Source organism: Gymnodraco acuticeps, unplaced genomic scaffold, assembly GCF_902827175.1.
Source record: "Gymnodraco acuticeps unplaced genomic scaffold, fGymAcu1.1, whole genome shotgun sequence".
NCBI classification, from domain to species: domain Eukaryota; kingdom Metazoa; phylum Chordata; class Actinopteri; order Perciformes; family Bathydraconidae; genus Gymnodraco; species Gymnodraco acuticeps.
In genome coordinates this window covers 23,068-35,764 of record NW_022989890.1, presented here as the reverse complement: position 1 = coordinate 35,764, position 12,697 = coordinate 23,068, and the positions used below count along the sequence as shown (strand labels likewise).

The 12,697-nt window shown below is 42.6% G+C and overlaps 1 protein-coding gene across 1 annotated transcript in view; it reads left to right on the top strand.

The window, feature by feature from the left end:
- The first annotated feature begins 1,643 nt into the window (after positions 1-1,643).
- Positions 1,644-12,697, top strand: part of LOC117536739 (short transient receptor potential channel 4-like) — a 28,473-nt gene continuing 17,419 nt past the window's right edge. Inside the window, 3 exon segments of the mRNA XM_034201737.1 lie at positions 1,644-2,269; positions 5,635-5,864; positions 7,165-7,383. Coding sequence (XP_034057628.1) covers positions 5,706-5,864; positions 7,165-7,383 — 378 coding nt within the window. The 5' untranslated portion in view covers positions 1,644-2,269; positions 5,635-5,705.

Here is a 12,697-nt window from a genome sequence, read left to right as displayed (position 1 = left end):
CAGCATTAACACTGTGGTGCTTCTACCCACTATGCAATAGGCTGACTGTAACGTGAAACTACACTTATGAGAGAAATACCCAGCACCTTATGTCAAAATCCCCCTGGTGCAACAGTCTTGCTGTGCTTCCTTTCACTACAAAATGCTTTCATCTAGTGCAAAAACACTCCGTCATGATAAAAAAGGGTCTAGGAGCCAGCTTTAAAAAACCGTAATGCATCATTTTAAGTGAGGGAACTTATACTGTTTACCTTTCCATATCTCATTAGATGTTGTTTAAATGTCTGCCACAATAATTTGCCTTATATGGGAGAAGAATTATCTTCAGGACTATTTTTAGAATCAATAATACTGTCTGATTTCTGACCCGTCAGCCGCACAGACTCTGTTCTGCAGTGTAAAGGAGATTATTTAAATGTGCTCCTGGATCTTTTTACCTTTTGTTTAAAAAATATGCTTGTAAGCACAGAGACAAGATCCAGCAGAGTAATCGATGAATAACTTAATCGGCTATTATTAACATGTATGATTTACTACCACAGAATGGTTAGAGGCATGACTAATATTTCACATTTAAGTCAATCTGATTCAATGTTCTACCTTCTTATGAGTATGTGTGTTCCTAAATCAGTTTTATTGGATTAACTAATGCAGTTATTGACCCTCAAAGGGAAGAGTATTTTGTCATAATGATATACGGTAATAATTAGGAATGAACAGAATAAAAGAAAATACAGGGGAGACACAAAGAGGGCTGCACAGAAGTCTCCATGTGGGACTGAGGCTGAGTTTCAGGGAATGCTGTTATCCCACCGAAACAGCCAGGCCCATTTAATAAAGAGTGGATCAGAGAAAGACAGAGGGACATGAAGCCTTAAATCATATTGAATTAGAAAAGCCTTAGGAGGCAGCTGACTTTGCAAAGACGAAGCAGAGATTTCTTTTATTTTTCTACATAGACTAAGATGGTATTTGTTGTACATCATAATGCTTACCATAGGCTTTGCTTCCTTTACATACAAGGGCAACACAGAACAATGATGGATACTTAAAATACCACATGACCATTTTCTGACCAACCATACAAACAACTGTCCCAGTACCAAAAAGAACACTGGCATTTCAGTATAACCTCCGGTTTAAATGGAAATCCTGCCAACATAAACTCTCTCACACACACACACACACACACACACACACACACACACACACACACACACACACACACACACACACACACACACACACACACACACACACACACACACACACACACACACACACAAAGGAATGAGTCCGGCCTGGAGACTCTGTAAACATGTCAGGGGACGTTCAACAGCAATACACACTATTATTAAGAACGTACTGCATCAACAGACCTATAAGTCAGAGACAGAGAGAGAGAGAGATACGACTGAATGAAGGATTGTGTTTGACTATATGTCTTGCATATGATGCAAAATTACTAACAAATATGACACACTTGAGGCCACTTGACTTGTTTTTAATGCAAATCAAGAAGGCGTTTATCTTAAATGCAATTTAGACAATAACAAACTGGAAAAGTGTTATTTTCATTTGTTTGAAGGAGAGGCTAAATGTGTGGCTAAGTGTCTTGTTTTATACCCCCTGTTGCAGTGCCACAGTGTTCAATGCGTTTCCTAGTGCGCACGACCAGTCTGCAGCAGCGCTCCGCAGACCTTTCCCAGGCATCTGGCTGCTCTGCGTTTATTCCTGGAGGCGCTGCTTTTCGCTCCATCACCCCCCAACAGGTGGATAAGTCGACAGGGAAAGAACATCGGCGGAAATACACCCTGCGGAAACTGGACGCGGTTCTGAACCTGGTGTAATTCACCGAGCGAACTTCATTGTCGCTTATTTTTCGTTTCCAGGATGTGTTGCGCGGCGAGCTGACTGCGGTGTGCGCGGTCTGCGTTTTTTCCACACAAGACCGAATGGAAGTCGTGATGTACACTGATAAAATCTGGATGTACAGTGGGGATACTCTCAAGTCTCCAAAAATGATGTGGAAGACTGCAGACTACACTTAAAACAAAAATAAAGCCGGACAGGAATCATTTGTCACTGACACTTTAACAAGCAGGGTCTGCAGACCCACACTGCAGGGGAAACCACATTCAAGAAGTTGAGGCGAATGATTCTTTTTAAAAAGCGAATGCTTTATTGGTCCTCATTTGATGTCGGGATAATTTCCAAAGGAACAGCATTGATCTCCATGAGCGCAGTCCAAATGCCCAACATCTCAAAGGTTAGTTATGTGCTACTTGAAAATGCTCTTCTTTGCTATAAAAGGCTTTACGCGTGTAAAGACAGTACATGTTGAACTGTTTTATTTACGGTCTCTCAGCCTTTAACTGTTGAAAGAACCAAATATAGGAACAGACAAGAGTCCTCTTTTTGTTTTTCATCCATGCTATTTCCTAGAACCTTTCTTGCACACAAACAGAAATAGAAATGTCACAATCTCACCAGTGAGTGTGGGCAGACGCCATTTAATACAAATGGTAGCCTATACAGACTGCCAATTTAGACAGACCTGTTGTCGTTAAGTATGCTGACAATTTAGCTTGTATTCCATTGCCATTGTAAACGCAGGACAGCCTTCTATAAATGGGCTTTGTGGTCCACTGCAAAGCTAATGCGCTGTCTAAAAAAAAATCAACTTTTAGAAGAAAGAAGCGAAAATATTTTTCCTCCAACCTGCCACACTTAAGTGGGTGCTGCAGGGCTTGTGTAACAAAACAGATTTTCTATTTCTAAATCATGTATTGATTTCAGTAAAGTGTGATTACTGAGGGAAAAGCCCTCTGCACTGTGTGTGTGTGTGTGTGTGTGTGTGTGTGTGTGTGTGTGTGTGTGTGTGTGTGTGGCCTAGCATTACTATACTTGTGGGGACCTAAATCTGTTTACACAGTCATGTGTGGGGACTCGCCTCCCTTATGGGGACAAATTGGAGGTCCCCATGAGGGGAATCATTCATTTTAGGGTGAAGACTTGGTTAGGTTTAGGATTAGGGTAAGGGTTAGGCATGTGTTGGTTATGGTTAAGGTTAGGATAAGTCTCCAGGAAATGCATGTAAGTCAATGTAATGTCCCCTGAAGTGAAATACTATATGTCAACATTTATCTTGAACATTTAAAGAAAAAGCACCAAAACATTCAAAAGGATACTTATTTCTTCACCTTTACATCCATCAATGAAACAGTGAATCATATAACCCAGACTAAGACACATCAAAGTCAAATAAACTGTTAAGACCATGACTAGCAGTGGAAAATATACATTTAAAGTATACTCTTGCAGAGTCTTCCTTCCTGTTGCATGCTCTGTCTGCCCGCATGATTTTTACTCTCTACCATCTCAAGATTGCAGTTATTTAGTGACTGCAGGGTCCCTCTGCGGCCAGTGCAGAGGTATTTCTGGTACAAAGGAACATTTCTCAACCAAGTTCACTATCAATATCAAACTAAGGCCTAAGATCTCAATGAGGTCTGCAATTCTGCTACCAAAAGGGCTCCCCTATAGAAAACAAGTTCTCAGTGGAGCACTTTTTTAAGGTGATTTCATTAATTGAGTCATGAGCCATTGTCAGGCTGTGGGAACATTAGGGTTGCTAGTTCATAACCTGAACAATTACATTATTGCTTGCCACCTGCCTCAGAAAAGGACTGCTCAAACTTCAAAATTAAATAGTTTGAACTGGAAATCTATAATTTCCCCCAAATGTAAGGAATACTGTAGTTTGGCCTTTAGGGTGTTACTATACCAGCATCTATAAAGCTTTTTTTTGTATGGTGCAATCTGTACAAAGACAAGGTGTGAAAACAAGACGTTGTTGTTTTACAGGGGGTTTTGTACCAAACATTTCTTGGCATGGAGTAACTTCCTGAGGTCTTGTCATCACACTGAGGTTTCTAAGCAACTAACTTCTGGCCAGCGATAAAATTATGATGCAAGTAACCTTTGCCAACCACATTATGGTTTCACACAAAAATGCAAGATAAAATGTTCATTAATGAGCTGTAGAGCTGATTTTCCCTGTTGTATACTATTGTCCTAAACTAAGCCAAGCTTAGTTCTAGCAAATTTCTACCTGTACAGACTTCCGAGTGGCATTCATAATTTCATCAAACTCTCAGAAAGTAAATTAATAAGTGTAATTTCAAAATGTTTAAGCAAGGACCCAGTTCCTGTGCAGAGAACCCAAATTAAAATGGTCTGGAACCATATACGCCTATCATCCCCTCTGTCATCTCCAATAAAGGCTAATCTGGCCCAAAAAATTGTAGAACAAAATGTTAAGCTATTCCTTTATAAATGTAAGTGTTATTTAAGTACACAGAGCTTTGGGCACGACACACATCTACAGATATTTATAAAACAAATGGCTGCTCTTGTTCTTATAATTAATTGGCCTGCTGTGAGTCTGTTAATCCTCACAATATTTATTGGATAAAGACAGAGCAGGAATAAGTTGTCCTTAGATAGCGAAAAAGAGGAGCTTTATTTTGTTATATTTGGTAGCATTAACTTTTCCTACTTTATCTTGTTAAGCTCTCTTATTTTCATTCTCTCCATCGCCTGCACCCCCTGTTTTATTTTCCTCGCAGTCCCCGTTGTTTTAAGTCCTTAAAATATTACAAACATGTAATCCCTTGTTTGTATTCACTTTTTGTGCTTCTGTTCAGTGTGTATACTTATACTTAGAATTACATTAGAAATTGCCCATTATGATGGTTGTACTGTAAGTGAACTTTGAGGTATCTGTTGTTGTAAGGCTATTTCCTGTATATGTTCAGAATTGACAATGTATTTGAAGATCTCGAGACAGCCAGTGCCAAAGATATTGACCTTTCCTCGATGATAGACAGTCCACCGTGTCACTGTGAAGGATTATTTCTGTGAAGCTGCACAGTGCCAGAAGCTATATTTTTGCCGTCACCAGGCAACCAGCTGATGTTGATCACTTAGCAAGCATTCCTAATTAAATTAACTAAAGCCATTAGTAACTCAAGAATTAAAGGTCTTCAGCTGCGACACTTCAAGCCTGATTGTGTGTATCATGATGTGTCTCAGTGAAACAGTAACCACTGCCAACACTTCCTCCATTTTCCATGTTTAATCTAGATGTATCTGATAGAAAAACAGGTGCAGGTACCTGGCATGACATTTTATTTATTTACTTTTGGTACTTGATTTGTTTGTCCCCAAAAATATGTAAAGATCCTGAGAAATGTGAGGCACTTGGAAAGCAAAGTGCACTAAGTTAAACCTCCTACTGCAAAAATAATGTATAATGAGTAAAGAGGAAATTGCTTCAGTAAACATACATTTAAGTAGATTTATATTCAATTTACAGATTTTGAAAATACTTTAAATCCTCCAGACTTCATTACAGTTGCAGTCATTCTTTGAAATTGTAGGAAAATACATTAAGTGACACTTTAATGGTTAGATTGGCCAGGAATGACGTGCTTCCTCTCTATCTGTCTTTATTATACTCTGACCTCTGTCCCCAAATTCCTCTTCCTCTCATTTTGATCTTTTCTTTCTCAGTCAAAGCCAACAACCAGTGTCTTCTTTCTCTCATATGTTTGTCTCTGCCCTCTCTAGTGTGAACTCCCCCAGCTTGGCAGCAGCTGTAGCAGAGTTTGCCGAGTGTTGGTTGGCTGAAGCCCAGGGAGATGTCACAGCTGTACTACCGGCGGACTGACAGCTCGTCTTACCGGGACCGCATCCCGCTGAGAATAGTGCGGGCCGAGTCGGAGTTGTCGCCTCTGGAGAAAGCCTACCTCGGCGCTGTGGAGAAGGGGGACTACGCTAGTGTCAAACAGGCTCTGGAGGTGTGTGTGTGTATGCATTTTGGTGTGTGTATTTGTATTTATACATGCATTGAATACTGGAACATTTGGTTAGTAAGACATGAATGAATAAAGCAGCTGAAACCCTTAGTTATGGATGACTTGAATCTAATCAGATAAGATGGAACTTTATTTATCCCCTTGGGAAAATTCAGGCGTAACATTAAATATAAAATAGAATACAAATTACAATAAAAAAATAATAAAGTAATAAATAATACAGCAAAAACAAAGTGATAAAGTAACTATTGAAATAGGATATCATTGTCACGGTAAAAAGTTGAGCATGTGTATGAACATGTTAAATATATTTACATAAGTGTGCAGATGGGAGTGCAGGTTAAAGTCTTGATTAATCACATACATTTAGAAACTATTTGAACATTTCTAAGTAGCTTGTGGAGCCATGATTGTCCTCTTCTCACTTTCAATAACATCTGGGGCTTTATTTACCTTGACAAGTGTCACAATTTAAGTAGACAGGGAATATTGCTAGAGACCACCTGTTCAGTTGTCCCACAGTACCTTGAGTGCACAAAATTATGCAAAAACTAACAGGGGCTTGGCACGTAGCAATACAGATAGAAGGGAGAACAAACGACAGAGAAACTATTCAGTTATTTACAAGAAAGCAAATCTTAATCTAAGGACGGAATTATTGTACTCAAAGCTTCAACATTTTAGGCTTTTATCTTAATATGTTGCTGTCATGACCAATTAATGCCAGGTTTGACGGCCACAAGTACTATTCAAAAGAGTATACCTTGATTTAGCATTGCACTCCTTTGACATTGCAGGACTCACATTAGATCGTTTTTCAAAAAAGAATAGCAATGCACGGAATCAAATACATTTTCTCTTTTATTACACAGAGTGTTTTTCCCTCAAATCCTGGTGCATACATTACCCACAATACAACTCAACTAGTGACAGTTCAATCAGACATTCACATATGTTATAGTAGCAACAACATATAGCCTTGGGCCTTTAGCCTCAAGCAGAGATAAGAGCAGCCTACAGCCTATGGTAATCTCTTTTCTTTCTGACTCCACAAGTCCAGATTTTCTTTCATTTTTAAATGTAGGCTAATATTTAGGCCCACACAACATCCCTTGTGGACATTTATCCATTTTCATGCAGCTGTTAGAGCCAAACTCTGTAGACTTAAGTTGTTCAGAAAGGTGTCAGGATTGAACATTTCCGTAAAAAAAACGTGTTTTCCATGTCAAAGACTACTTTCTCTTTTAATCAATGATATTGATACAACCTGACTTTCTTCCAGGAGGCAGAGATCTACTTCAAGATCAACATCAATTGCATCGATCCTCTCGGCCGAACGGCTCTACTGATTGCCATTGAGAACGAGAACCTGGAAATCATTGAACTCTTGCTGAGCTTCAGCGTCTACGTCGGAGATGCTTTGCTACATGCAATCCGCAAGGAAGTGGTGGGAGCTGTGGAGCTGCTGCTTAATCACAAGAAGCCCGGTGGAGGCATGCAAGTAAGGAGGAGAGGATGGAGTTTAAGTTTAAGTTAGAGTGTTGTATGTGTAACAGAGTGATCTGAAGACAAAGCTTTGAGGATACTAGAAAGGATCATTGTTGTTAACTTTGGTTCCAAAAACATGTTTCCTCAAGTTTTTCCTGCAACCAAATCATGTTCTGATATTTAAACATACAGTTAAAAGTGGGGTAGGTAATTTTGGAGAAACCAGCTTGAGTGCGCTAGAATTTGAAAATACACAACCGGAAATAATCTGTCACTTTATTACAGAGCCCCTCCTCCAACACACACGAACGTGCACATGACCAATGAGGGCAAGAGATAAGTTTGTGCACAGATGGAAGGCTAAAATGATTGGTCGTGTTTTTTACAGTGCTACGGCTTCCACAGATGACTGATTTTATGTATTTATTGTCAAAGCATTTCATATATGTATTGCCATCGGGATGTTAAGAGCATTCCATGGAATATAACAAAAAGTGTTCCTGAAATAAATGACATACCCCACCTTTAATGTTGATAAAATACACCAGCCTTGTGTGTAAATGGTAAAATGACCTAATTTTATCTAAAATAGTATGATATTTTGGACAAATGCAATGTGCAACCAACACCACGCGTATTGTTTATCATACAGGGTGGGAGCAGTCAGTTGTAAATCTAAATGAATGATAAAACCTCCAAACCCCACTGTGTTTGAACCCTGGAAAATCGATCAATGACGTCAAAGTGCACAGAGTCTAGTGGCCAATAATGTAATAAATGCCAATAAAATCTTTCAGTATTAAATGTAGTCAATTTTATTATATTAAGAATATAGAAATGGTGGTGTTTTGAGCAGTTATTACATTACAGTAGTTTTACATTGTTCTCATTGTGTAGGTTTCAAGCTACACGCAGTTGCCTGAAGCTTTTTATATAATCTGAAATAATTGACTCATTTTGTTTTCAACAACAACAAAAACTGAATCTTGAAAAGGCTGTCTTCACAAGACTTGATCTATCTTCTGGAAATGGAACAGATCTTACAGAGTGAGATTTAATTAGAGCATCAACTAAGAGAAAATGTGATGTATATTTTTCCAAATGAACAGTATATTACTTTTTTTATTTTGTCAGGACTGAGATTAGCTGGAGAACGCTGCAGTTCAACCCAATGCACCTACTCTTTGAGAAGTGCCTTTTAAGAGCTTTAATTGCTGTTATTAAAAAAAAAAGAAAACGGACTAATTAATTTCAGATTGATGCCCCTTTGCACTGTTTGCTCTCCACTCAAGGAGTGTTTTCTTTGTTGTTGTTTAGTGGTTCCTGACACACAAGAACTGTACTGACTAGAAAACACACATACATGAATTCACATGCTCTATTCCTCTCTCCTTAGGAGTAATGCACCATGAACCACAAAGGAACAGATGTTTTTTGGCTTCATTGATCAACTGAAGGGTGGATGTTATTGCTGTGCCTTTTAGACGATGTGCATTTGTCTTTGATAGAATAAACTGAAACGGTGGAAAAAGGGACAAATGAAAGGAACATGAACAATATATACGGGAACAAAAGAGAGCTCAAACACAAGAGATAGCTCTGTCGTGTCTGTTAAATGGATGTGGGCGAATGAGATATAGAGGCCAAAACTATCCCGTCCGACCCCCTCAGCTGTGACATCAATAAGCAGCCACATTTCCCCCTTTTCCCTTAATGTCTTTGTGCGATAGTACTTCTTCCATTACACGAGTAGGTTGTGAAAATAGATCACTCTTGTGCTACCAAGCTAATCGGTTATATTAAATGGCAGACTGGGAAACGTGTATTTTCTGGAGTTTCATTAATAAGAAGGTTCATTTTATGCTCTGTTGGTGTCTAGTTTCCTTTCTATTTTGCAGGCTGTACGAATGATGTGGTCTGTTATTTTCTCAGTGTGTTATGGCTTGGTTGTTGCATAGGATGCCAGCGGTATGAACAGTGTCATGTCATTCTTCAGAGTAAAGATACGACCTCTCAAAGGCACAAACACTAGAGCTCATAATGCCTCAATTATAAGGAGCTTCAGGTGTTTTTTTGTTCTATTGTTCTTCTTTTTATAGTCCACATATATAACTTACATGACATTAAGATAGCACCGTAGGAAATCCCGCTTATCCTCCATATAACACAGAAAGCATGTCATCTAGCTCGAATCCACACAGATTTGAGCTTATTTTCCGCAGTGTCATGAAAAAATAGAAATGCTCTGTGTCCCATTTTATACTAGCTTGTTCTAAACGTTTGTGATGTTGTAGGATGACAGGAATCAGAGGGGACTCTCACAAAAGGAGAACAACGGAAATAAAAGACACACTGTGTGGTGCAGCAGATTCTAATCTTAATCATTGTGCTGTCGGTGGATGCCTCATTCTAATATGAGTAACAAATATGCATTACAAGAACTACAAGTGGGCTATTATTGTGCTTCTTTTCTCCGCTAATGTCATGACTTCACATCTAGCAGCCTGCACTCCTCCTGCTCCGTGCTTGGGCTCGGTCCAAGGCGGTTTGATGTAGCTTTTTTGATGTCCGTCCTCCTCCCACATAGAGAACAAAGTAAATAGCTTATTAGATCACCCTCCTCTGCGAAGAATGACGACTCTCAGTCAGACGTGGCTCTGTGCCACTCTTTGGAGTCGCTGCTGCCCTGAGACTGTACTCGGAGAGAGTGACAAAATAAAATGTTAGTCGCAGTATGGATAATGAAAGGTTTTTGAGAGAATTAGCCAATCCCTTGATAACTATTCTTTATGGTTTGTGAGTGACACTAATACTATTTCGTTTCATAAAAGACTACTCTTATGTGAAAGATTTCTTAAGAAACCTACAGTAAAGTACAGATCTTGTATTACATGTGACTTGCACATTCAGATCTATGTCTTTTAGCTTGTGAAAACAGAATAAATATATATAGTATATTGAGACAAACATTGCAAAATGATTCCAGACATCAGCCAAGCAAGGCTCTCAGTAACTCTTTGGTTCAGTCAGAATTATCTCACAACAAAAAAATGTATAAATGTTACGGTGTGCAGGAAGCAGGACCCAAATGCAGATTTAAGTGACAAAATAATTCTTTTATTTCAAGGCTACAATATTCAGAGACAGAACAGAACACTCACCGCAGTTTACTCACAACACAAGACGAACCGACACTGAACACAGGAAGAGACAAGACTAAATACAGGAAGTGGTAATCACAAGACGAGACACAGCCGGGCAGGGGAGGAGAAACACAAGGGCCACAGGTGAAAACAATCAGACAACTAGACACACCAGGGAAACTAACGACGGGAGAAAAAACACAGGAAGAAGGACCAGACAATATACAAGGATGAAAATACCCATAACCAGACATACAAAACTACAACACAGACAGATCCTAACAGTACCCCCCCCCTCAAGGGACGGATCCCAGACGTCCCAAAACAAAACCACAAAAAGTCCAAAACCACAAGCAGGGTGGGCGGAGGGGGTCCGGAGGAGGGACGTAGGCCACCAAGGTGGGTGGAGGGGGACCGGAGGAGGGACACAAAACTAGGGCCAACAGGGTGGGTGGAGGGGGTCTGGAGGACGGGCTTGGGCTGACAGCCCAGGGGCAAGGCAGAGCTTGAAAAGGGGGTTATGGAGGGGCGAAGGCAGTGGCAGGAAGAGTCAGGGGGTCGGGCCCGAGGGCGAGGACCGCGGCACTCAGGGGGCAGGGCAGAACCCGGTGTCGGCCGGACAGGAACCGGCGCTGGTGGGACAGGCCTCGGCAGGATCCCCCACGGAAGAGGACCAGGAGTTGGCAGGACCCCCGCCAGGAGGGCAGTCGGCGGGACCCCCAACGGGACAGGACACAGGATTGGCAGGACCCCCGGCAGGAGAGCAGTCGGCGGAACCTCCAACAGGACAGGACACAGGGTTGACAGGACCCCCGGCAGAAGGGCAGTCGGCGGGACCCCCAACGGGACAGTACACAGGGTTGGCAGGACCCCCGGCAGGAGAGAAGTTTGCGGGACCTCCAACAGGACAGGACACAGGGTTGGCAGGACCCCCGGCAGAAGGGCAGTCGGTGGGACCCCCAACGGGACAGCACACAGTGCTGGCAGGACCCCCGGCAGGAGAGTAGTTCGCGGGACCTCCAACGGGACTGGACATGGAGCCGGAAGGACCCCCAGCGGAACCTCCATCGGCATAGGACATGGTACTGGCAGGACCCCCGGCAGGAGAGTAGACGGCGGGACCCCCAACGGGACAGGACATGGGATTGGCAGGACCCCCGGCAGGAGAGTAGACGGCGGGATCTCCAACGAGACAGACATGGAGTTGGCAGGCCCCCCAGCGGAACCTCCAACGGACCAGGACATTGGGTAGGGACTTGAGACGTGACTCAAGTAGGGACTCGAGAGGAGACTCGAGAGGAGACTCGAGAGGGGAACCAAGGGGGAACTCGAGAGGGGAACCAAGGGGGAACTCGAGAGGAGAACTAGAGAGGGTACTCCAGAGGGGACTAGAGGAGGAACTAGAGGAGGGGACTTGAGAGGGGAACTAGAGAGGGGACTCGAGGAGGGACTAGAGGAGGGACCTCGAGAGGGGACTGGAGAGGGGACTGGAGAGGGGACTAGAGGAGGAACTCGAGGAGGGACTAAAGGAGGGACTAGAGGAGGGAACTCCAGAGGGGACTCCAGAGGGGACTCCAGAGGGGACTAGAGGAGAGAGGAGGGACTAGAGAAGGGACTCGAGGGGGAACTGGAGAGGGGACTGTGGCAGCTGGGGCCGGGACTGGGGCCGGGACCATGGCTGCTCGGGCCAGAACTGGGGCTGAAACCATGGCTGCTGGGGACTGTACTAGGTCTGGAACCATGGCCGGAAATATGGCTGTATGATCCAGTTCTGAAGCCGGAAACATGGCTGTATGGGCCGGCTCTGGAGCCGGAATTGAAGCCAGAATCATGGCTGTAAGGTCCGGTTCTGAAGCCGGAAACATGGCTGTAAGGTCCGGTTCTGAAGCCGGAAACATGGCTGTAAGGTCCGGTTCTGAAGCCGGAAACATGGCTGTAAGGTCCGGTTCTGGAGCCGGAAACATGGCTGTAAGATCCCGTTCTGAAGCCGGAAACATGGCTGTATGGGCCGGCTCTGGAGCCGGAACCATGGCTGCTAGGACCGGTACCTGAGTACGAGCTGGCTTCCTGACCTTGCGTCTTTTAGAAGTCTTTTGGAGGCTCCGTGGACCTCCAAACGCCAGGCGGGATCCCAAGAAAGGGTCAGAGAATGGAGACTGGCACTCAGGGCTGCGTGAGAAAACT